General features: G+C 43.9%; 1 protein-coding gene across 1 annotated transcript in view; it reads right to left on the reverse strand.

Annotated features, from left to right (window-relative positions):
• Positions 1-25,437, reverse strand: part of MAML3 (mastermind like transcriptional coactivator 3) — a 379,162-nt gene that overhangs the window by 138,199 nt on the left and 215,526 nt on the right. The window contains 1 exon segment of the mRNA XM_006081704.3: positions 13,669-15,189. Coding sequence (XP_006081766.1) covers positions 13,669-15,189 — 1,521 coding nt within the window.

Here is a 25,437-nt window from a genome sequence, read left to right on the forward strand (position 1 = left end):
ACTTGGACAACCTGTTATGCTATTGAATATAAGTAGGAATCTATGTGCTGTTATTATTTTTAAAAATTTCTTTTTAAATTTAGCTTTTACCAGAGGATAAACTTCACAAGGGCAGGGACCATGCCTTTTACGTCTTTGTGATGCTCACAGTAACAGGAATACAGCTTCCTGTGCACTTGGTCCTCAATAAATGTTGCTAGGTGATTCATAGTTGAAGGGGAAATGGAAAGAAAGGCCCGGAGGACTTAAAGGATTTGCGTGCGTGCATCTTGCTGGGAATAATACAAATGTGGAGAGAGATGACTAAGTGGACAGCATGGGGCACAGAGGGCTCCAGCCTCTGAAATATTTAATAATAGGAAGTCAATGTGGCTGACGGCAGCGTCCAGGTTGTGAGACGGAAAACGGAAGAACTGGAAGATGTGGGGGGAGAACCCAGGTGCCGCTGAGTGCATGGCAGCCTCAAGCATGCAGTCCTGCTGGGGGAAATGCTTCCATAGGAAAGACAGCACGGGGGACGAGGGCAAGGACAGAAACCGTGGTGTAGAAACACTAAGTGCCATAACGTGCAAAGGGGAGGGAAGGAATTGTTAAAGCAGAAGTGGAAAATCCGTGTAACTAAAAAGGCTGGGTTTAGTGTAAACAAGACAATAGTTCAGATGCTCGGTCCTCTAAAATTTACTTTCTGTTTTGAATGAAAGCCAAGGCTTCTTCACATTTGACCACGGAATTCTACATTAATTCTCTGCCAGAAGGCATAGCTTTGATATCAGGCTGGGGCTGCAAAGTAAAAGGAAAGGCATTTCTGGTGCGTTTGGAGTGTATGTCCTCCTCCCTGCCCCTCCCCATCCCCCTGGGGGGCGCACCATCCCAATGCACATGTCCCCCAGATGGGGCGGCTCATCTTTGCCAACTCAGGCCTTGCCCTGCTAAGCTTCTCTGTGCCAGTGCCACTTAAGCACTTTAGGAAATGTCAATAGCCTTTCATGGTAATTATGCTGTCCACAAATAGGTCCACAAATTCTTGACACTCCCTTCAGAGAGTAGACCTGCTCCTCCTTCCCTAGAGCGTGACTGGACTTAATGTTTTGCTTCAAATGAATAAAATAATGAAAAAGCAAAGGTGTGTGACTTCAATACCATGTCCAAAAAGACAGGGTGGTTTCCTCCTTGTTCTCTCTTGCATCATTTGGTCTGGAGAAGCCAGCTGCCACGTTATGAGAGCACTCAAGCAGCCCCCTGGAGAGATCCACGTGGCAAGGAACTGGGGCCTCCAGTCAGCAGACACGGTGGGAGCCCCTGGAATGCAGTCTCCGGCCACAGTCGGGCCTTCAGATGATGCAACCTGACTGCCCAGCTGGCAACTTGACCGTAACCACATGGGAGACCCTGAGCCACAGCTACCCAGCAAGCTGCTCCAGGACTGCTCAGAACCGTGTGGGGCAATAAAGGCTTGTTTTATGGCTACGTTTGGGGAGTGATTTGTTACTAGCAATAGACAACGCATACAATAAATTTTCCAAAGGAACTCTTGTTTATTTTGGAGTTAAGTTTTAAAAGTCTGACTAAAATGCCTGTTTTAATCTATTTAGAAGTAATAATAGTTTTCATTATTTTGGTGAATATTTGTTTACCTGTTTCTAATATAGAAAAAGGTTAGATGTTATAAGTGTTCAGTGGAATTAAATCCCACCTTCATTTTTAGCTTCTGATTAACAAAGACAAAGACAAATGATTTTTCTCATAATAATAAAGGCCTCTAGGGGTCTAAGAGACCTCTGGGGTAAAACTTGGGGACATGGATAGATTTTTCCTGGAGGTGTTTTCCTCATTTAAGATCATTTAATGCAAATGAACAAAAAATGTGGCATTTTTATATTTTATATTAAAATATGACAAATGAGTGATTTTTATTTTAAATAGGGGTAAATGTAAGAGGAACAATATGGTGATAGCTCAGGTGAAAGAAAACTCTATCGTCATTTCAACATTAATATACTTTTATCATTTTGTTTGCGGTCCCTGTCCACGTAATTTCACATGTATATGATAATGTATTCCTTCCAGAACCTCTGCATCTTTGTATGTCCAAGATCTAGATATTTCAGGTACATAATAAATGTCTGTTGAATGAATGAATGAATACAGTTGGCTTTAGAGGAAAACTGAAGCATAGTTATACTTGCCTAGAGGATTAAAAAGGTGTGAATAGTACATGATATGATTAATATTTTAAATTTTAAAAATATATATAGTACGTACTGTGGGTCTGATACTATGATAAATGTTTTACATAAATTAAGACACAGCGTCATTATAATTAACCTGTTATTATTATCCCCATTTTCTAGATGAAAAACCAAAAGTTCTGAGAGGTCATGTAAGCTGCCCGAGGTCCCGCAGGTAATGAAGCAGTGAAGCAGGATTTGAATACCTGTCCTAGCTTCAGAGTCAGCTGGCGACCCCTGCACTCTGCCACCTCCCACCAGGGTGGCTCTCTGAGTGCTGTCCCCCAGGCCGTCCCCAGGTCCACAGAAAGTGAAGTGAGGGAGAGCATCCTGCCGAAGCCGCGAGGGCTGTGCCCGTCGGTGTTTTGGGGCATCATGTTTATTCACGCGTTCCTCTCACTAGGCCACCGATTTAACACACTGCCAACTGTCCAATTATTAATAGTCACATGGAGCTAAGTGGGTTCTTCTCTAGCTGCACATCCCCCCCCCAACATAATTAATGAAGCTCATCAAAACCCTAGAAAACAAGCCCAGAGCACCAGCCGCCCTCACTGACATGCTAATAGGGGGTCAGGGGCTCCCGACCTGCCACAGGATGAGTGTATGTCCCCACGGCTGCTCACATATGCCATACATCCTGGTCGGACATGCATGACTAAGGGCCACATCCTCCTCCTGAGAAACGGCCGCCTGACACACACATGGCAGTGGGCCCCACAGAGCGGGTGGATTCTACCGGGCAGGGCACAAACCTGCTGCGTGCGGCCGTCCAGAGGGAAGGGCTCAGGGCCACTCTGAAGAGGGCCCCTGGCCGGGTGCAGGGCGATGGGAAGCACTAATCTATTCTGTGAAGTTTAGGGTCATCTAGCTTTTGAAAGGTGACATAGAGAGCCAGCTGCTCTGAAACAGCCTCTGGTCCTGCCTATCGCCTTTCTGATCACAGAGCAGATTATTTTTGTTGCTGTAGACCTGCCCCGTGACGACGGAGCCCTTGAAATGTGACTGGTCTGATTGATCTGTGCTGTAAGTGTAACAGACCCGCCAGATTTCAAAGACTTGATATGGAGAAAGGAGGTTAGAATATCTCATTAAACCTTTTTATATTGATTATATGTGGACACAATAGTATTTTAATATATTGGGTTAAGTACGAAATATATTAAAACTGATTTCACCTATTCCTTTTCTGCCCTTTGTTATGTGTCCAGGGAAAATTTTAAAATTCCTTGGTCTGCTTGATATTTCTATTGGACGGTGCTGCTACACCTGTCCAGGCTCTGAGGGGGACGCAAAGGCCCTGCAATTTTCCAGGTCTTTTCTCTGCCACATGAATGAAAATCCTACTGACCTACTGACAGGCGATACTGAGATGAGCATATGCACCATGAAGGCTGCTCGACAGTCAGACGTGAGCCACCTCACATCTCAGTCACCCTTCAGCCGGCCAGGTTCACACCGCAGTACCTGACAGGCCACAGCACTGAGTGGCCCATGTAACTCGGGTTCTTGTTGCACTGACCTGAGAAGCTGACACTCTGCTCTGTGTTTAGTGGCTTTTAGTGAACGGGCAGGTGCACCCCACCTACGGCTGTGCAGTTTGTGGCTAGCACGACAGTGTCCAGCAGAGGGCGCAAGGGGGGTTGCTGGCCCACCTGGGGTGCCCATGGGGCAGCCACTCCCATCCATCTGCTCAGAGGAAATGCCTTTCCCGTAATCCTCACCAAGCACCAAGGCACCAGAAAGCCTAGTGGTGGCCTGAGATGGACCAAGTCTCTACACCCAGAAATGACCTTTCTCCTTGCATCCCTGATGAACTTCAGCTTAGCACTGGAAGTGCTCCTGGCCTAACAAGCCGATTAGAAGGTCCTTTGTATGAACTGGCTGGAGCCCAATGCAGGAAAATAGCCCACACGGGCTTCCAAACATCTCAGATGCAAAAGCAATGAGAGAATGCAGCTATGTTTTTAAAACCTCTTTTAGGGAATCACAGTATTACTACATGGGAATTACCAGTCTATATACGATTTGGGGGTCAATATTTACTGCTCAGTAAATAAAAACGTATAGGTAAACTGCATGATTTCATGTATCACAACGATGTATTGGAAATGTAATGTGAAAGGTATTTTGATTCTTTTAAAAAAATACTTGCATTGAATTTTAGAGAGAGAGAGGAAGGTAGAGGGAGAAAGAGAAACATCGATGTGAGAGTAGAACATCGATCTTCTGCCTCCTGCATGCCCCCCACCATGGATCGAGCTGCAGCCAGGCATGTGCCCTGACCAGGAATCGAACTGGCAACCTTTCCAGGTACAAGATAACGCCCAACCAACTGAGACACACCGCCTATGGCGATATTTTGATTCTTTCTGTACTGGGTCCGATGACATTGGATGCAAGGGGATCTATGACTCAAGTAAAATAAAATTGGGAATTTGGGCGAGGCAACACCTCCTCAATGCCCAGAGGCGTCTGGGAAAGGTGCCTGGATGCCATCCTTGACACAGAACAGTGTCAGAACACAGGACACCAAGTTGTGGCCCTACCGATGTGCCTGCGAGCAGCCTTGCCCTGAGGAGGCTGTCCCAAAGATGTCCTAAGGAAGCCTCGTGCTTCCTTTAATGTGCATACTTTCTATTCCAGGGCAGTCTCTCTTCCTATAGGTCTGAGGAGAGAAGCTCGACACACACAAAGCTGTGCCCTCAGTAGGTCCTGATACAGAGCAATGAATAACCAGTCCTCTCTTGGAGACAAAGGCAAATTCACCCTTCACCGGGGTAGGAGAGGACGGACTGCTTTGTCCTATTGAGAAAATCAACGGGTGTGATTCTATGGTTTACAAAACATAGCTAGGATCCTCAACCCTATGTTCATCGCAGTGTTATTTACAGTAGTCAAGATATAAAAGCAACACAATTGCCCATCAGTGGATGATTGGATTAAAACATGTGATACATATACACCATGGAATACTACTCAGCTGTAAAAAAGAATAAAATCTTACCTTTTGCATCAAGAGATTATTATGCTAAGTGAAATAAATCAGACAGAGAAAGACAAATACCGTATGATTTCACTTATATGTGGAATCTAATGAACAAAACAAACAAATAAATATAGATTCACAGATACAGAGAACAGACTGACAGTGACCGAGGAGAGGAGGGTTCGGGGGCTGGGTGGAAAAGATGAAGGGATTAAGTAGTGCAAATTGGTAGTTACAGAATAGCCACAGAGATGTAGATTACATCATAGGGAACATAGTCAATAATATTGTGTGGGGCCAGGTGGGTACTTGAAGCAATGGGGGGATCATTTGGTAAAATACATGATTTTCTAACCACTTTGCTGTAACATCTGAAACTAATACAGAATAATAGTGAATGTCAACTATAATAAAAAAATAAAAAAATAAATTAACAAAATTTTACTCTAACCTAATAAAAAAAGAAATCCATTAAACAAAGTAACCACAATTTCCCATCTTACTTGAAATAATTCAAGTCTTAGACCTCACAGAATTTATAGTTCCACACACAATAACTGCCATCTTTAAGCAGCTGTAAATATTGAGTATTGAAATAAACACAGGCTGCTTTAATTAAAATGTCAGTTACAGTGGTGGTGCGCTGCTTGTTAAAATGCATATTCCCAGGCCCCGCTCCAGATTCTGAACCTTCGGCAGTAGAATCTGATTACCTGCATCTTAAACAATTTCCCCAGGTGATTCCTAGGCCCGCAAGTTTCAGAAACACTGTTTGATGGGTTGTAAGCTCTCTCTTGGTGCACAAAACCTTTAAAGAGTATTCTCATAGGGGGCTAATTAAAACCTCTTTCTTCCCCAATGCTGTTATAAAATGAATTCCTTTCCCAGAACTTGTCCTTTTTTGCTGTTTACACTTAGCCTCATAATTCTACGACTCTGACAGGATTTTCAAAATATGCCAGGATGTGTATGGGAATGACCGTTATACCAACCAATAGAACATTTCACTCGTTATCTGCATTTTTAAAGCGGTGCTGCCCACTGCTCTCCCCTCAGCTGGGTGGCCCTGGGTTCAGGCCGCGATGAGTGTTCTGTCAATATTTTACTTTGCATCTGAGTTGCCAGATACTATTGGCTTAGTCAGGGTCAGGGAACCTAAATTGTTTTTATAGTCCTTGAAGTAAGTCAATATTTTCAAGATTCTAAAAACTTCTCAGTGCTTATAACTACAAGACCTTATTCTGACACCGCATGCTGATCATGTTGACACTGCTGTCCTTTAGAGCACGTGTTTGGCACATGTAAATTTTATGTTAAGACAGCACTTTAGGTTTTATGAAGCCAGCTCTAACAGAGGCCAACAGGTTAGAAACAATAGTGTGAAATTTGCTGTAAAACATAAATTTCAATATTGGATAATATTTGATATGCAGATAGATGCTGAAAGTCACCAAAGGAGCCTCTAGCAGCGGTTCTCAACCTGTGGGTCGCAAACAATGAAAATACATCCTGCATATCAGATATTTATATTATGATTCATAACAGTAGCAAAATTACAGTTATGAAGTAGCAACGAAAATAATTTTATGGTTGGGGGTCACCACAACATAAGGAACTGTATTAAAGGGTCGCGGCATTAGGAAGGTTGAGAACCACTAGTGGATCAAACACCCACCTTTACCTTAGCTTTCTGCAATGCCCTGGTACAATGACAATAAAGGAATAACAATGATAAAAACATTCAAGAACAAAGAGGATGGAAGATGGAAATAGCAATCGAGGGATGTCAACCAATTTTGGAAGTTGAAAATCAGGTGACTTAGTGGCAAATGACTTGGAAGCTCAGAGAAAGCTAAATCTGATCCTGCGGTAGGGGAAGCCCAAAATACAGCAAGATGGCTCAAGCTGAAGAATACTCCAACAGCTCAGGACCCAGAAGCACCTCCAGAGGCCAGAGGGGGGTGCACACTGAAGGAGAGTTGGCTAAAGTCCTGTTTAATGAAGAGGTGGACCAGACATCCTCCCAGACTGGAAGAAGGAAAGTGTATGACTCTCTGGAGAGACTAAGCCACAAAGCTCTGGAATCCTGCATCCCAGCCCTAGCTGAGGTGGGCAAGGAGCCATGCAAACACAGGGAGATTAAGTGAAAGTCTACATTGCCTTTATTTAGTGAGACATCCTTCACTAACACCATCACCTACTAACTCCATTCCTCTGCTCAGCTCCAGAAAGCCAGCCTCCACATTTACAACTCTCAGTAAAGATGGACGGAGTCTTTTCTGTCTGGTCTTTGGGGTAAAAGTCTACAGACATTGACCCAGTGAGATGGCTGGGTTCTAGCCCAACCCCCCTAGAGCAAAGCCAACAGTTGACAAGCCTTGTGAAAGGACAGAGAGCAACTACTAAGCTTTATTTTGCCTCACTCTTAAAATAAACTAAACAGCCCAGCCGATGTGGCTCAGTGGTTGAGCATCAATCCATGCACCAAGAGTTCACTGGTTAGATTCCCAGTCACAGCACATGCCTGGGATGTGGGCTTGATCCCCAGTAGGGGGAGTGTAGGAGGCAGCTGATCGATGTTTCTCTCTCATCCATGTTTCTATCTCTTTCTCCTTCTCCCCTCCTCTCTCTCTAAAAATCAATTAAAACATGTTTAAAAATAAAATAAATAGACATTTGAGAAAAGTTTCTAACATGAAAGAAAAAATAAAATAAAATGAGCATATGAAAAAGGTGCTTGGGAGAAACAGGTAATGGGGGGGACACAAGAAAACTTAATCTAAAAATGATAATTAATATCCTTAGATCAAAAAGGCTACATCAGAGAACAAGAAGGAGGCTATGGAATTTTAAGTATGATAAATAAAATGAAATGTTTAATTTTAGAGATGGAGGATAAGGCTGAGACCATCTCACAGGAAGTGGAAGAAAGGATAAAAATATAGAAAGTCGAAAAGATATGAAAATTAGAGAACAATCGGGAGGTCCAATACATGATAAATAAAAGTTCCAGAAAGTTAATAAAGAGAAAGGGAAAAGAAGAAATGATTAAAACACAAGAATATATCCCAAATCTTAAGGATACATGTTTCCAGGTTTTGGGGTAAAAGTTCATAGAACCAGACATAGTGAGTGAATTTCAGGGACAAGAGAGAGGATCTGAAAAGCTCCCAGAGTGAAAAAACAGGTCCCACCCATAGAGTGGGGGATCTGAATGTCACTGGGTATTATGAAGCCACAGGACCATGAAGAAAGGCATTTAAGCAGCAGAGCCAGAGAACCGTAGGAGAGAAGAGTGGAGCAAGAGGGTGTAAGCCTTCAGGACAGACACTGAAGGAGAGGGGGAGGGAAGGAGGATGAGAGAGAGAGAGAGAGAGAGAGAGAGAGAGAGAGAGAGAGAGAGAGATGGAGGGAGAAGAGAGAAAGGGAGAGGAAGGGAGAAAGAGATTGAGGAGGGGACGAAAGAGAGAATGGGGAGAGATTGAGAAAGAAAGAGAGAGAAAAATGGCAGGGGAGAGAGAGGGAGACAGGGAAGGAGAGAAAGAAAAAAGAAAAGAAAATGCAAGAAAAATAGATAATCTGATGTGCTTGATCCCATTTCCCCATTGAAAGTTTTACAGAGTCAGAAAAGTTTGAGGATAGATTGAAGGTAAGTGCAGAAATAACACCAATTTTTAAAAAAGAGGCAGTTATTAATTCCAGGGAAAACAAAAAGTCATACTAGAAGGTAAATATAACCATAATATGCTACACAGCTAAACTGTGAGGTACTATGCAAAAATTCCATGTAAATATGAAAGACTTTGAAAATCATAATTTGTAATATATCTAGCTACACTGAGAGTATGGGGAAAATAAAAAAAAGAGATTCTGTGTGTGGAGGGGGTTGTGTTCATGAGGAGATAGTATAAGTGAGCTGAAGCTTCATCTTTTATAGAATCAAGTAACTGACATATTGAGAAACAGCAGTCTATGGAATAAATGAGAGAAAACGACTTAATGAATTGAAGTGGTCACCTTGGGAAGCAGAAATAAAGAATGAAGTGGATGAAGCTGCTCGTCCTCATTACAAGCCTTCTGGCCTATTTGACTTTCTGAGCTATGTCATATATTATTTGGATAAAATACACACACACACACACACACACACACACACACACACACACACACTAAGGAAACGAAAAAAAGGACTCCAAGTTGTTAAAGTTAAGGACAATGTATCTTCAAAGGGATTCCTATGATGGCTGGAGCCATCATACTGGAGCTCTGTTCTTTTTTGGAGATTTTATGGTTAAAAATCTTACAATGAAGACACCTCACATGGTGCCCAACAAATTTTGGTAAAATAAAATGGAAAAGTAAAAACTTTCTATAAAACATGAGAACACATGTACTCATTCTGATATACACAGTCATATACCGCAAACAGCATGCAAAAGTATTAATAAAGAAGCATAGTCATCCTATTCTCGAGTCCTCTGATGGCAACTACTAAAAATGAACATCACACCTTGGAAATGACTCCCTTTCCACTGTTCCGTGTGAAAGGTCTTCCTGGGCTCTGGGTGCCTGTAACTCGCCTGACCCCTCCTTTCAGAGTTGCTCCACTGTTTCTGTTTGTCAGACCCAGAGACCGAGTTTGCCTTTCCCGCAATCTCACTGTTGTTCCACTGGTTCAAGATTACCACCTGCTATCAAAGGATCCCTTTCAGACTTGCCTTTCCAGTTCTTCTGTTTGATCTCAAAAGCAGCTCTGTGTTATTTGTGCTAATGCTCTCTCCACCGGAGCTGAGCCTCCACTGCAAACATACTTTGGTTCCGAACACCGATAATCACCATGTGTAATGATTTATTATCATCCTTATGTTTAAGATGCAGTGTCAGGTACTATGCAAAACGTTGTAAAAACAGGAGAGAGAGAGAGAGAGAGAGAGAGAGAGAGAGAGAGAGAGAGAGAGAGAGAGAGAGAGAAGAGAGGCTGTTCTAGAGAAACAAAAAAATTAGGAAAAAGTAACAGATAGACTTGGCCAAAGTAAGTTATGGTTATTTCATCACAGAATCACATATTTTAAAAATTAGAGAGCAGCCCAGAAAGTATAATACGAGAAAAAGGGAAAGGAGAAATCATCAAAGAATTAATATGAGAACATAACCCGGAGAAGACTTGAAATTTCATAATAGTGGCAGTTTCACTGATACTTTCATTGTCGCTATCTTAGCTGAGATTTTATAAGAATTCAGAGCAGGTGATAGGAGTGAGAAGAGAAGGTGAAGAGAGGAAAGGAAAAGAGAGTGAGTGTGAGGAGAAGGGTTTGGAACTATCTATCTGCTAAAGCAGGGATCCATAACTAATACTATATGTAAACGAGTGGAAAATAATGGCCCCATCTCACTCCAACTGGCAAATTGGGAAAATAAGAAAGTTTAAAAAAAAATTAGCATAGTATAAGCTTTTTTTAAAAGAGGGGATTTCCCTTCCTTAAAAAATATCTTTCCTGATGGTAGAATTAACATACATGTATGACAGAAAACTTGGTAAATTATGGAGGGAAAACAGTAATCACTCATAATTTTACCAACCAAATATACCATTCTTAATATTTTAGCTATTCAGTATTTTTCTATATGTATTAAAAACACAATCTGGATTGCAACATACAAGCTACTGTATGATTGATCTGCTTCACTTTTCCTATGAGCATTTCTACATGATATTTCTACATGAGCATTTCTTCACTCAATATCATGGTTTTCATGTCCATTATTTTTCCAAAATTCTTATTTTGGTCACAATTTTCCACTATTGTAATTAACACTCTTAGCACATAATCTTTGTACATAAATCTTTGCTCAATTTTGAAAAAAGTTGTTTTTGGGTGCTTTCTAGTTTTGGTTCCATCTTTTTTGAAATGTCTAGGAACTGAGTGAATTTCTGTTCATTTCTGAGAGGAATTGCATTTTCTGCAAATGTCCCAAATAAGTAAACATCTTTATAAGATAATTATGTTGAAATCAATGTTCTAGTGTAAGTGGCTTTGGTGCTCATGTCATTCATTAAAACTAAGTGTTGCTCATGGTCCTTGTGGCCAACAAAGAATAAAGTGAATTTTCACTAGCAACAGCAGAAAACAAATTTGAACTACACCTATGTATAATTACATTTTATGTCTTGCCTGTAATGCGCGCACGTCTTTGTGCCATGTACTCGCATAGAGTGCAAATTAACGATTCTGAGAGCTATGTAAATACTGCTCCACAATCAGATAAAAGCATGAAATAACTGGTATGTTTGCAGAAGGATATTCACATGTTTATATGTGTATTTTGAAGCTTGTTTCAAACAGTGGTGAGTTAATATTTCATTAAAAAGCCTGCTTTTGCTTGATGGCTCTGTATGAGGTTAAGAAATGATTATTCTAATGAGGCCTCAAGAATGCAGATCCTGTCCACCCTGAAAGTACCTCGTGAGATGGAAGGACCAGAGGACAAGCCCATAGATTTAGTCCAGAAAACCATCACCTTCATTTCTTCACCTGACTGAGCTCTTTCCAAACATGAGCTCTGTAGCTTAAGGCCTCAGTTACTCATAGTGAGGCAAGCATAAGGACCTGAAATAAGCACCTTTAAAATTCATGTCCCAGCAAAGACAAAAACTTCACCCCAAGTTAGCAAATTTCAAAAGACATTCAGTTGGGGGGGGGGTGGGGTGGTGGTGGTGGTGGTGGTGGTGGTGGTGAGGATGGGCTCACACTGCACTCACATGTCTGCAGAGCCTGGGAATGAGAATTAATCATCTTTGGTCTGGCTCGGAGGAGATATTTTACTGTAGCTGGCAGATGTAGAGGCACAATTTGCATTAAGATGAAGATGAGACCATTCTGACAGCTTGTGATCTCATAAACCTCGGATACGCCTGGGCTACAACAAATATTCCTGTGAACTGCCTATATTTTTGCCTGCTTCAGAACTTAATTCTGAAGTGTATAAAATGTCACACCTTTCCAATGGTGTGTGTGTGTGTGTGTGTGTGTATGTGTGTGTATATATATATATATATATATATATAAAAATAATACATAAAAGTTCACATATCAATGATGCTTTCCTACCCGCGACTGATTGCAGTTGACGTAAACCAAGCTACATTTTTATTTCTCCAGACAGAATTTCTTTAGAGCCGGCCGGCATGTGCAGACAAGAAACCACTGTGAGGTTTTGGGATTGGAAGGCTGTGAAGGACAGGAACCAAGCCACAGAGCTCAGGCCTGTCTCTGCAGGCCAGCACCACTGCCAGCTCTGTGGCCTCCATCAAGTTCAGGGGGGTTGGGTGGATATGAGGCGGGAGGGGGTCACACCAGGAGATAGAAGATGCAAGCAGTTGCCTAGTGATGCAAGAGCTGCCTGCATTACTTCTGATGCATCCAACTGTGGATACATATCTGAGCACTAGTTAGAACCTGTATGCACACGCCCCTAAAGCAAAGACTTTTCTGCAAAACCTCCAACTGCAATGCAAACGTTGGCATCCTGCAAGGACTAGGGCACAAAACAGCAGTAGGCAGTACAGTGGCGGCTCATGAATTCACTCACCCCTGTATGGAGAAGGGCAGTAGAACAATGCACTTCCCCACTCTCCTCTCCTTAAAGGTAGAGGAAGTGGTACATTGAAGGAGCTTTGCCTGTTGCCACAGTGGTCAGGATGAGGAGGTGAATGCTTATCAATGAGTACTCACTCCCCATTGGCTGACACTCATTTTTCCATGGATCTATTCCCTGCTGTCCAAACCAGGAAGCCGGGAAGTGGGAGAGAGGAGTTTGTTTGGATACTAAGGTACAGGCACCACTGAATTTCCCTGAATTAGAGCTGAATAAACTGGCGAGCTTGAAGCAGCTTCTAATTGCCTTAGTTCAGCGACAAATCCTATAAAAATCTATCCTGCAGGTCACTCTGAAAATACAGTAAACTCTCTCAGATTTGAACATCAAGAACCCAAATGTCCAGGATTCACAACTCTGAAAGCTAGGCAAAGGCTGTTGAGGGCTTCATCAAAGTGTTGCAGAGATCCCCAAAGGCTCTGGCCTTCTCAAGGCCGAGTGTAGGACTGAACGACCCGGGAGATAAGAAGACCAGCTCTGGCCCTGGGACTGCTACAGCACTGCCTCCCTCAGAGTGAGGACCTTACGTAATTTTTCACTTCTTATCTGCCACTGGGAATCAAAGAAGTTTGATTCCCAGGCATTCAACTACAGGCAAGTTAATCGGGCTAACCTTTTCCATCTCTTAGAGAAAAGGAAGGAAAAAAACCCCAAACCCAAACCTGACAACCCCATGAGGATGTGTAGGACGCATTTCCACAGGCAATTAAACCTGCTGGTGCCAAAGAATCACACGTGGACAGTCTGAAATGCACAACCAGCACGGCGCAAGGGGGGCATCACTTTCCCACCTACCTGACCGTGGGACGGCAGTGCCGCGTACGCCAGGGGCTGGTTCATCACTCCTTTCTGCTTCATGAGAAGCATGCGTTTCTGGTCCTCACTCAGGTGCGCCCTGGGAGCCTGGAGCTGCGGCTGCTGCTGCTGCTGCGGCGGCTGCTGCTGGATGTAGGGCATCAGGGGGCTTTTGTTGGGATTGGCCATGGGTGGCGTCATTCTCTGACTCAAGTCCGCATTGAAATGGGTCAAAGGCTTAGTGTTGCCGTAAGAGAGAATGTTGTGCTGTTTGTTTAAGGAGTTTGTACCCAAGTTATTTGGCTGCTGATTGATCATGTTCATGTGATTCTGCGGGAGGTAGTTATTCATTGTCGTCTTCTGCAGGTTGTTTGCCATCGGAGGCACTATGGGGTTTTGGTTGTTAAAGGCTTGGGGGTACATCATGGGGCTATTTGGTTTTTCTGCAGTGAAAGCTGCGCCGTATGGACTGGATGGAGGCCCTAACGGGGACCAGCTGGAAGTCTGGTTTGGGTGCTGCTGCTGCTGCTGCTGCTGCTGCATGAGCTTGGCCCTCTGCTGTTGCTGCGCTGCCATCTGTTTGAGCTGCTCCGCTGGAGACATGTCAGAGCTGGGCACAGTCCCCGGGCCTGACCCCGAGCCAGCTACCGGCACTGCTGTCGGATTGAGGAGATAACCATTGCCAGGCCGAGGTGGAGCTTGGCCCGGGGTGTGGGCTGGGTTTGGAGTTGGCGGGGACTGGACCGCACAGTTTGCTGGGGAGCTGGCGGGGTTCGGAGCTGCAGGAGTGTTGGCAACAGAAGGTAAACTGGTGGCCGTGGAGACGGTGGAAAAGGGAGGACCGGAAGAAGAAGGCCTTGTCTGGGGAGATCCCATGGAGATATGTGTAAAAGGAGAGTGGGAGGGGTCGCTCTTCACGCTCACACTTTCCTGGGAGAGAGGGGTCTCTGTCGCTGGCTGCGAGAATTCTGGCTCCTTCTTCTCTTCAAAGTCTTCATTGAACAGGTCCTGTATGTCATCCTCAGGAACCGTGTTGGCCAGCTCATCGATTAATTCTTGCCACTCCTGGTCATTCAGGTTAATATCTGAGAACAGCTTGTTCTGATTTGAAAGAGATGTTTCTGATGTGTCTATGCAAGTAGGGTCGTCTAGAGGTTCTTGTTTGAGGTCCTTGTTCTGCAAGATGGCGAAGCTATCTTCCAGGTCACTACAACCATTAACAGGCTGAAGTTTAATCTCCGGGAGTCTGCCATTCTTACTTAGGTCTTCTAGGAGCCCAGGAGTGTGAGTCCCGCTATTTTGCAAGGGCAAAGAAGGCTTCAGGTCAAGTTGGTGCAGAGGAGAAGCTGAAGGCAGTGGCATGTTGTTGGGCAAACTGTTGATGGCTTCCATCCCGGTGGGAATGTCCTTTCGTATTCGCTTGCTGGTTGGAGAAAAACTCCCATCGCAAGCACCATTCTGCTGGTCTCCATTAAGTGGTGATCGGGCTCCTTCCAACTTCCTTTTCACAGTCTCTTGGAGCTGGAAAAGAAATAGGAAAGAGAATGATTAAATCTCCAGCTCATAGTTTACTCTTTCAGTGTGGTGAAATGTATTGCTGTCCACTAACTTCTAAGATGCAGAGCCCACAAAGCTAAGAGACAGAAAACAAACTAAAGATTGGAGAGTGAGAATCATCTATTACTATTTTCAACTGAATGCTAAATGTGACACTTGGACCAAAATGTACTATACTTGAGGAAGATGTTAACACTTATCTTAAATTTGTGTCATCTCTTCATTGAGAACATTAAGGAATTAAATAAACAATATTTTTAAAGAACAATAAGAAGCCTCTAAGAAGAGAAAATTTAACACATTTACTAAAGAGCGTATAAATGAAGATGAACGGTTAACATAACCCCAAACTTTCTCTGAGTTCTTATTTTACAAGACCTCCCAGCACCTGGTGATGCAGTAGCCCACTCTGCCTAAGTGCATCCCTCCTTTGGTTTCCATGCTCTCATGCTTTCTTGGATTTCCTCCTGTCTCACCACCTGCTCTTCCTCAGCTCCCTATGTATTCTTCTTTCTTTCCCTTAAATGATAGAATTCTCCATTGTTTGATCTTAAGCTTTTTTTCCCCCTACCCATTCTACACCCTAGCCTAGATGATTTCACCCATCACAACAGCTTCAACTAACTTCTCTAGGCTAGTGACCTCATAACAACATACCCAGCCCTCCTTTCTCTGCTGAGCTCCACTAACTCCAATGCTTTCTTACCAGATGCTTCTCGGGCATCTACAACTCAACATGTCTCAACACTGAGCTGATTATCTTTTCCTACTCAAACCTGGTCCTCACCCATGTTCCTATCTCAGTACTACTCAGTTACCCAAATCAGAAACGTGAGCATTCTTCTTGAAACACCTCACATCACCAATCACCAGGTCCTATGGATTCTGCATCCAAACTATTACTCTAATACACCGACTCACCTCCAACCTCACTGCTACTATCCTTGGCCAGGATACCATTATCTCTTGCTAGACTGTCGCAACAGTCTCCTAACTGATCTCCATGTCTTGGCTTCGTTCATCCATCCATTTACTCTTTCACCTATTCTTTTATGCATTGCTTTGCTTTCTATCAATTTATTCACTGCACTGCCACATTTTTCAACAAAACCAAAAAAGAAAAAACAACAAACAAAACAAAACAAAACATATCGCCCTTCTTGCTTATAACCTTGTAGTGATTTCCATTGTCTTTAGATTAAAACCCAAACTGAACCTACTTCACCTGGCTCTTTTGGTAATCATTCCAGGCTCATCTTCTTCCTTCTCAGCTTAGCATCACCTCCCCCCCATCACCTTCCGGACATTTTCTATAAATTCTCCTGAAACTTCAGTTTCTTAAGTGTGCCAAGCTTTGCTCTGCTTCCAGGACTTTGGACATTTTGTTTTCTTGGAATATACTGCTTCCCCTCCACCCTCCCTTCCCCACCAGGATACCAGCTGCTCACCTTTCTGGTTGTATTTTAGACTTCACTTACTCTAAGAAATCTTCTCCTATATCCATTCCCCATGGTCTTCTTTGACTCACTTATACTTGGTTGGATATGCTGGAGTAAGTCTTTCCAAGCAATCTCTACTTCCCCATCATAGGTCCTACTATACTTTGGGGCAATTATGTAAGTGTCTGTTTAGTGAGCTCCGGTAAGGTGGGACTGCAGCTGACTTGATCACGGTGTCTGGTGGGGCTGCACCTTGTGTTCAAGTTCAGTGCAGTGGTTAACAAATAATGGCAAATTGAGTGAATGATTCTGTTGTGCAATTCATAGAGGCTAAAAGAGGTGAGCTTAAATCAGAGCAGGAAGGCTGTCCCATTGACCATAAGGAATGCCTGGCTTTGAGATTCTGCATCCCCAAGAATGGGATCTCATACTTTGGAGTGTGTTGTGCTTACTTAACTGGACTCATTTAAGTCAAATTAAGAAAGCCTTGCTAATTCTATGAATTTATAAGTCATAAACCTAATTCATCTGTCTGCCCCCTTCCTTTCTGCCAGAAAAAGGTAAGTGTGTAGGATTTCTGGTAAAAGCATTTGGCAGAAAGTAAGTACTGGACAAATGCTCAATGGGTGACAAAAGGAAGAGTAGATGGGGTTAGCTGGGTTTTCGTAACTTCACAGAGTTGAGGGTAGAAGGCAGAACGCATGGGGAGGGCAGGACGAGCAGTCCTCCAGGGAAGAGAGGAGCAGGATTCCCTCTGACCCTGCACTAGGCATGCACACGTGGAACTGACCAGGCTCCAGAGGAGCCCCGTGTGAAATAAAACCCATCCGGAGACGATGTAGGGATTCTAAGAAGTGCCACTTTATTGCTATTCCCCCATAAGTAGAGAAATCCATGTTAAAAGCAAACAGAAAAGGTCCTTGGGTGAAAATCCAGTCTAGCCCTTGTTCCTAACTCCTATATTTTTAATCACAACACCAAACACTGTCTGCGCTCACTTAGTAAAAGCCCCTGAATTGCTAAAAACAAAGCCCAAATGGGACGCACTGGAATTTAACTTCAAAGAAGATACTGGTTCAAGCCTTTGCATTAGGTAGACACTGTTATAAAATGACGTGATGTATTGAACAAACCAGGACACTGTGGTTCTGAACATCGGTATGGCAGATACTGGAATGTAGCTCCAACACAGAGCGGCAAGTTCAAATATCACAGTCTCAGGGCCTGAAGGAAACAATGCGGGGCCCTGGGCACCTCCTGAAGCGATGTTCGCCTTAAAATAAATAAACTCTTGTCTTAAAGATGAACCTGACTTTACTTTAGAAAGTCAGGGCCCACCATTCTGTTGTAGGGTCACAGAGTGGATGGGGCAGGATGGAGAAAAATAAAGACAAACACTGTTTGTTCCTCAGTAGAGCAGTGGCAGCCAAGACCATGGACAAGGGCAGGTCTGGTTGGGAATCACAAGTTTCACCTTTTACCAGCACAGCGGGCCTATCTGGGTGAAGCCGTGAAGGGCAGTAACACAGACACAGGAGCACCAGCCCTGGAGTCAGAATGCCTGGATTCAAACCCATGGCCCTTACTTAAGAGTTAAAATATATACCTGTGCCCTGGAACTTTATAAGTGTTAGCTGTGATACCCACTATTAGATACTGAGTTATATGAGGGTAGGAATTTCTCTGTTTTGTTCACTACTGAGTCCCCAGCAGCTCACAGTAGACACTTGGTAAACACACGTTGAATGAATGAATCCTGGACAACATGGAACCTCTCCTAAGCCTTGGTTTCCTTATCTGCAAAATGGGTGAGTAATTTGTAGCTCATAGAGTTACCCTGAGACTGAACTTAAATGAAATAATATGGAAAGCACTTAGCTTCGTGCCTGGAGTCCAGTAAGCACCCATTAAACATTAGCTATTATTATTTTTAAAATTCACTGATACTAATAGCCACAACTGCAACTGGGAGAGATTACTTTCCAGATCTCTAAGACACAGATAGGTAGAATGACAGTATTTCTGTTCGCCAGCCCGCAAAACCCTAATGTTTTCCAAGCATCTGGTGAACCTTTTAAAATGTGAACAACAAAAATCAAATTTGCAATTCAAGCCCACGTCCAAGTGCTAATGCATTCGTGTCCTAGATTGTAAAACAGCTCCAGGTTGTTGAGGTTCAAATCAAATAGATTTCCAGCATTCAACCTGAGTGGATGCTAAGAATTTCTTTGTCCTTGAGGGCCTCAAGTTCTCTCCTGCTGGCCCCTTTAACCCAAATCTTGACATATACTTCATGTGTCAGCATTTAGGAATATAAAAAAGACACCACTGAAGACACTGAAGCTATGTTGTGGTTTTTATATTTTGTTTAGTTGTGTCCCAAATAGCATCCCCACTGTCTCAGCACCCGCTGCTATATGGAAAGGTGGTCTGAGAGTCTGATTCTCTCCTCATGCCTCCAGGGAGGGAGAAGGAGAGTGGGCAGGAAGGGATAGAACCTTTCCCAAGTGTGCTTGGGAAGACTGAGGAACTCACAAGCACTCTGCTCAGTGAGCATGAGAATGGCTGACTAGCCCTAGCTGGTTTGGCTCAGTGGATAGAGCGTCGGCCTGTGGACTGAAGGGTCCTGGGTTCAATTCTGGTCAAGGGCACATGCCTGGGTTGTGGGCTCGATCCCCAGTAGGGGGGGTGTAGGAGGCAACCGACCAATGATTCTCTCTCATCATTGATGTTTCATTGATGTTTCTATCTCTCTCCCTCTCCCTTCCATTCTGAAATCAATTTAAAAGAGAGAGAGAGAGAGAGAGAGAGAGAGAGAGAGAGAGGCTGACTACAAGAGGAAATGTCCTTGTGACTTCCCCACCTGTCCAGGACCCAGGTCTCAGTCTCATCCCAAACAGCCTTGTCTTAGGGAGTCCCTGGCTCTTCTGCCTTCCAATGCTATGATTCGTGCCCCCATGGAAAAATCACAGGAACTTTTTATTGAGCATCAGCTTCCTTGCTCCTGGGTTACTATTATTATAAGTGTTTTCTCCCATTAAGGGACGCTGTGGTGCCAGGAGCTGAAGCACACTGTTCACCCCAGGCCAGTGACACTATGGGCCACTATCACCTGTCAGTGACTCTGAAGGAAACTACTCCTGCTTCACACTGGCTCCAGCACCAGTCTCTGGTCTACGTGCTGTAGCTCAATGGTGTGAGTTTCTGTGAAACTGTGGGGTGTGTGTATGTAGGAGATGAGAGAGAGAGAGAGAGAGAGAGAGAGAGAGAGAGAGAGAGATGATACCCAGACCAGTAGTAACAAGAATAGTTGTGCCTTTGGGGTTATACAGCCCTTTCACAAAGGACCATATTTAGTTTTCACAGCAAACCTTTGGGGTTGGTCATGTGCGGGTCCTGCTGGCTCTACAGGGAAAGGGGCAGAGCTTTGGAGGAGGTGGGATGGGGAGGGCGGATGACACCCATAACAAGGAGGAACAGGGCTAAGATTACAGCCCCTGCTGACATAGAGGAACCCTATTCCCTGAGATTCTCAGGGTCTTTGGGGTCAGTATGTCCACAAAAAAGATATTCTTTCTTTCTTTCGACTTTTAGCAGTGCTAGTAAGTTAAACACACACACACACACACACACACACACACACACACACACACACACACAATTTCCTTCCCTCCCCAAAGCCCACAACTCTTATGCCTTGTCCTGATTTTGCATGAAATTGGGCATGATCATGGAGCTTGGGAATAAAGATGATGACACTGCTATTAATGACAACTTTAGGATGGAAGATATCGGGGTAAACCATCAGATTCCTTGTCTTCTACTCCCGATGATTCTAAGAGACAGGTGTTACCTTGTAACCCTGGTCTGACTCCACAGCCCACACTACACCCTCATCCAGGACCATGAAACACAGCCGTGCCTTCTTCTGCGGCACTGACTCCAATGCGAACAGTCTGATGCTCCCTCAGACTGTTTTCCGGAACCACCCTTGATTCCACCCTCTCCCCACCACCCACACCCAATTAAACCTCAAGAACTGTCTGTTCTTATCATTAATCAATTTCAAATTCTCATCTTCCACCCCCGATGACACTACTTTAGTTCAGATCATCACTTCTCTCTTGACTTCTGCAGCAGCTCCTGAGTAGTCTCCCTGCGCCAGGCCTGCCTGCCTTCCAACCCATTCTCTGCGACGTGGCTGTGCTTTTCTGAATAGATGTGAGCCGGATCCAGCCCATTGCTCATCTGCAGCTCTTTGGAGCTGTCCAATGTCTTCAGCATCATGGACGTCTGGCACACAGGCCCTCCACAACTTGACCCCGCTTACCTTTCCTGTCTTAGTGATCACCTCTGACCCTCTTTCCCCAACTGGCCCTCCAACACCAGTCGACTCTAAACCTTCATTATACTTAATTATCTGCAGCTCTCAGCACATACAGTGTTTATTCTCTCTCTTCTGAGCCTTTGCATATGCTATACTCTTATCCAACTTCTTCATCTGACTAACTTCCTTTGTCTTCCATGAGTCAGCTTAGACATTACCTTCAGTGTAGGCTCTCGTGATGGTCCCTCCCCACAACTCCTGATCTTGGGGACCCTCCATGTGCTCCCAAGTCATCCTAATACACATTGTCCGATAGCTGCTTTCCTTCTCCTTCATGGGACGGTAGGAATGGATGAACCCTAAAAAGACCTCTCAAGTAACCACACTGAGCTTAAGTCATTAATCCTCAAAGCAGGCACTTGAAAATGTTGGCCTGTATAGTATTTTAGTGGCAACTGATAAAACGTAACATTTATTTATGCTGGAAATGGCTTGTGGACTGTCCCCTCCTTAGTATTTTTGAGGACAGTAAGGATTCAGGGAAACTATGATGAGAACAACGGAGAGCATATGAAGAGAATCGTGGAAGGGAGGCTGAGACTGAAACCCAGAGAACTGACGTGACATTGCTAAGGTCACACGTTTTGACACTTACATGAACTCAAAATGCTGGCTATTTTCATAATTGAATTTTAAACTTCCATACAAAACTTCAAGTTTTCATCCACCAAAGCACCCCACCCCCAACCAAAAATGTGAGTACTCCCTTCACCAACTATTAGAGGCACAGCTACGTATTTCCTAATATTGAAAGATGAACTGGAATAGCAGTTTGTAGATGCTATAACTAATTTCGAGGCTCAAAAAGAACATTTTTGTCATTTTGATCTGCTCTGGTCAAACCAGAAGATGACTCACTGAATGGATTTTCATATGGTTATTCTCTCCTCACTCTTTCAGCAGATAACTAACACAGGAACACATAGGCAAATTCGACTTGCTTAGTTAAGGCATTCGATGAGTGACCCGGAATACTCATTAGATATTTTAATTAGTAGAATATGAATAGTGTGCAGAGCATTTTCAGAGTTGTCTCCTAGATTTCAGAGCCCTTAGAAAGGATTTTGAGGGTTATTAAGTGGTCCAATTTTCTGGACCACTGATTATCCAACTTTAAGTGACCTGGGCTACTGTGAGAAATGCAGATTTCTTGGTCTCACTTCCACAGTTTCTGATATAGGAGCCCAGAGTGGGGCCCAGATTGGGACACAGGTGAAATGCACAGGTATCTAAAGACACTTATCAGATTTGGTCCAGGATCCCCAGTTTTTAGGAATTCTGAACTACATTAATAATCCTGTTCAAGTTATGACATTCTGAAGGTATTGGTTTGATTAAAACACACACACACATGTACACACACATGTACACACACAAACCCGATGTCAATATAAAATGTTCATCAGTGACATTCTGGGACAGCTCACAGACAGGGCTAGGGAACAAGCCTCGGGGTGAGATGCTTCCAACCTCAGAGGACCTGGGATTCTGCAGAAGCTTGCTGGATGTCTACAAGACTTTTCATGACAATGTTTACTTTTTTGTATTTTAGGTTTCTCTGGGCAGGGAATATCCTAGACATTTTCCCTTTCCACATTATACACTTGCCTTCATTTTCATGCAATGAACTGAGGGCGTGCCATAGCCTGTGTGCTAGTGCTGAGGGGTGGACTCATTCCCAAGAACAAAGACCACCCAGAAAGTGAACCCGTGTCACACATGTACTGACAAAAGTTGAATATGTTTGTCTTAGGAGATCTATGTGAAGGATAGAGCGACACACAGAATGTAGGAACCTATCGCAGCTCCTGAGGTCTCCCTTGTCAGCTTTGTACACTGCTAACAAACTTTACTACACAATAAAATTCATGTGGACACACACACACACACACACACACACACACACACACACACACTAGTTCCCTGAGAGCCAAGAGTTTAAAACCTCTACTTTTGATCATCCCAGAAAACAGATTCTCCGAACCTGGTCAGTGGGCAATCTGGGTCGCTGGAGGGGATGTCTGTCAGCCTCAAGCAGTTAGAAATCTCCACCCTGTAATGCGCCAGGAAGGAAAGGATCATCTGAACAGGGGCCTCTCCTCCTAATGGGCATCTGAAACCTCAGCTTCAGAGGCCCAAGGAAATGCAGGGGCACCGTTGAGCCCCCAGCCCAGGGGAACAGGACCCTTCAGAATATTCTGGAGGACTCTGAGGTTATTCTTAGAAATGACCATGATCCTTTTCCTTTTTGCTAAGAGTCAGATTTAAAGCTCTATTCCCAAGTAGTCTCAGGAATATACAAGAGGGCTGTCAGTCTCTTCAGTGCTGGGAGCATGGATGCTCACCCAACTCCAGCTGTGGGGACCAGAGGAAGGTCCCCTTTAAAAGCATTTTGAGTCTTTTTGGGCATGGCTGAAATCTCAGGTATGCTTTGATTCTTTAGTTACTTTTAAACATGTAATCAGCACCAGTTAAATGCACAATAACTATTGAGAATGGATCCTAAAACATCAGCAGAGCATTTGAGGCTGCTGACATTTACAACTGGTGGGTTCCAAGGTCTCTTCAAATCTTCATAATTCCAAAAACATAAATGTTCGCACAAGCCTGTGGCTTTCTCTGAACTGAATGAATAAATTGTATTTTCACCATCGGTCATGTGAATCCTGTGGACTCTTTATATCTCAAGTTGTAAAGTTTTTCATGAGCTCTGCACAGTTAGTTCAAATCAGTGTTTGAACAAATTATGAACTCATTAAAACTGAGACTGCTATTTCTGCAAATGCCAAGGCTATATGATTTTCAAATCTCACAAAATGTTCAGTAGAAAGCGCTGCACTTCTAAGTTTTTATCAGAGGATCTGATTCACTGCTTACTAAATATTTCAGGACATTCATGTCATTTAAGATTCTAATTGGCTGAGGACTTACCATGTACCAGGCATCAGGCTAACTGCTTTCCATGTATTACCTTGATTAATTCTCACAATAACCAGAGAGGACAGGAGTGTGTCCCAGAGCCCAGAGCAGAGCGCTCCTCAGTCCCACTTGCCTCTCACTCCGTGCTCTCACCCACTCTGCTGTTCTGTGCCTGCCGACTCCTGTCCTGATCAAACGTGAGCAAACCTTGCTTAGAAATTCTGAAAAAGTGATTTCCACGCCTGCGTCGTGACAGTCTGGGAGGATGTGTTCATGTCTTTGAGTCAGATCTGCCTGATTCACAGAAAGGCGTGCTCCTCTACGAGGGAGGATGTTACTGTGCAGATTTAGCATGTGTTTGAGGCGTGACGAGAGCTGCAGCCTTGAACGTTTCAGGAGGCGGCAGCCCCCTGCGCCAGGTAGCTCTCCGTGGGAACAGCTCCACTGAGCTCCGCAGTTGCCCTCAGACGCCAACATCTGAACCCTGAGCTGCTCTGCCTTTTCATCTCCATAAGCACACAGACATATTACATTCTATTTATTTTTAAGAAGAAGAAACAATTTCCTCAGGAATATCTCCTGATATCGTTTACTAAAAGTCATGCATACATTATCCATTCAAACACGCCTGTAGCGCGACCTTGTATTACAACCCGAGATTCCTAATGGGATTTTATTTAGAGCTGTAAAGAAATGACGGTGAAGGGGGTGGGTGAGGAAAGAGGGAAAAACCAGAGGGAGGAAGAGGGCAAATGAGAAGATCACATCTCATCTGCATCGTTCACAGCTGGAGACTTACACCAACCGCACACACCAAAGAACAGGCATGTTGGAACTAAGCTCCAGATTTCGATTTGTTTATTTTCTGGGAGGAGGGAGGCGGGAGGGAGAGACACTTCAGGGAGGCTGAGTACTTTTCTCTCCCTTGGGTAGGAATCAAGAATATTTTAATTTCACTGTTTACTCAAAACGTCCCTGATTTTCAACGAGAAATTCTCATTTCTGTTGGCAGCCCCTTCCAGGAGCGTCTCCATGGCCCGGAAGCCCTGCACCCGCACAGGGAGGCAGAGCGCCCAGTGCCCAGACCTGACACTGCTTTTGCATAAAATCCCAGCACGTGTTTATCTCCCTTTGGCAAACAACAGTATTGAAATAAGATGGCCTAGTCTATAAAAAGCCTCTCGCTTCCTTCAAAGAGGTCAGGCATTGCTCTTCCTTGTGAGTTGCAGTTTGCATAAAGCAAAGCTAAGAGCTGCCTGCTGGAAAAGAAGTCCCCTCTCTCCCTCTCTCCCTCTCTCTCTCTCTCTCCCTCTCTCTCTCTCTCTCTCTCTCTCTCTCTCTCTCTCTCTCACTCACACACACACACACACACACACACACACACACACACACCATCTTAGTGAGTGAGCAAATAGGATATGGACATAGAATAGCATCTTTCTAGAAGGTATCTGATTCCCAGACCTC

This window comes from Myotis lucifugus, unplaced genomic scaffold, assembly GCF_000147115.1.
Source record: "Myotis lucifugus unplaced genomic scaffold, Myoluc2.0 scaffold_1, whole genome shotgun sequence".
Lineage (NCBI taxonomy): Eukaryota > Metazoa > Chordata > Mammalia > Chiroptera > Vespertilionidae > Myotis > Myotis lucifugus.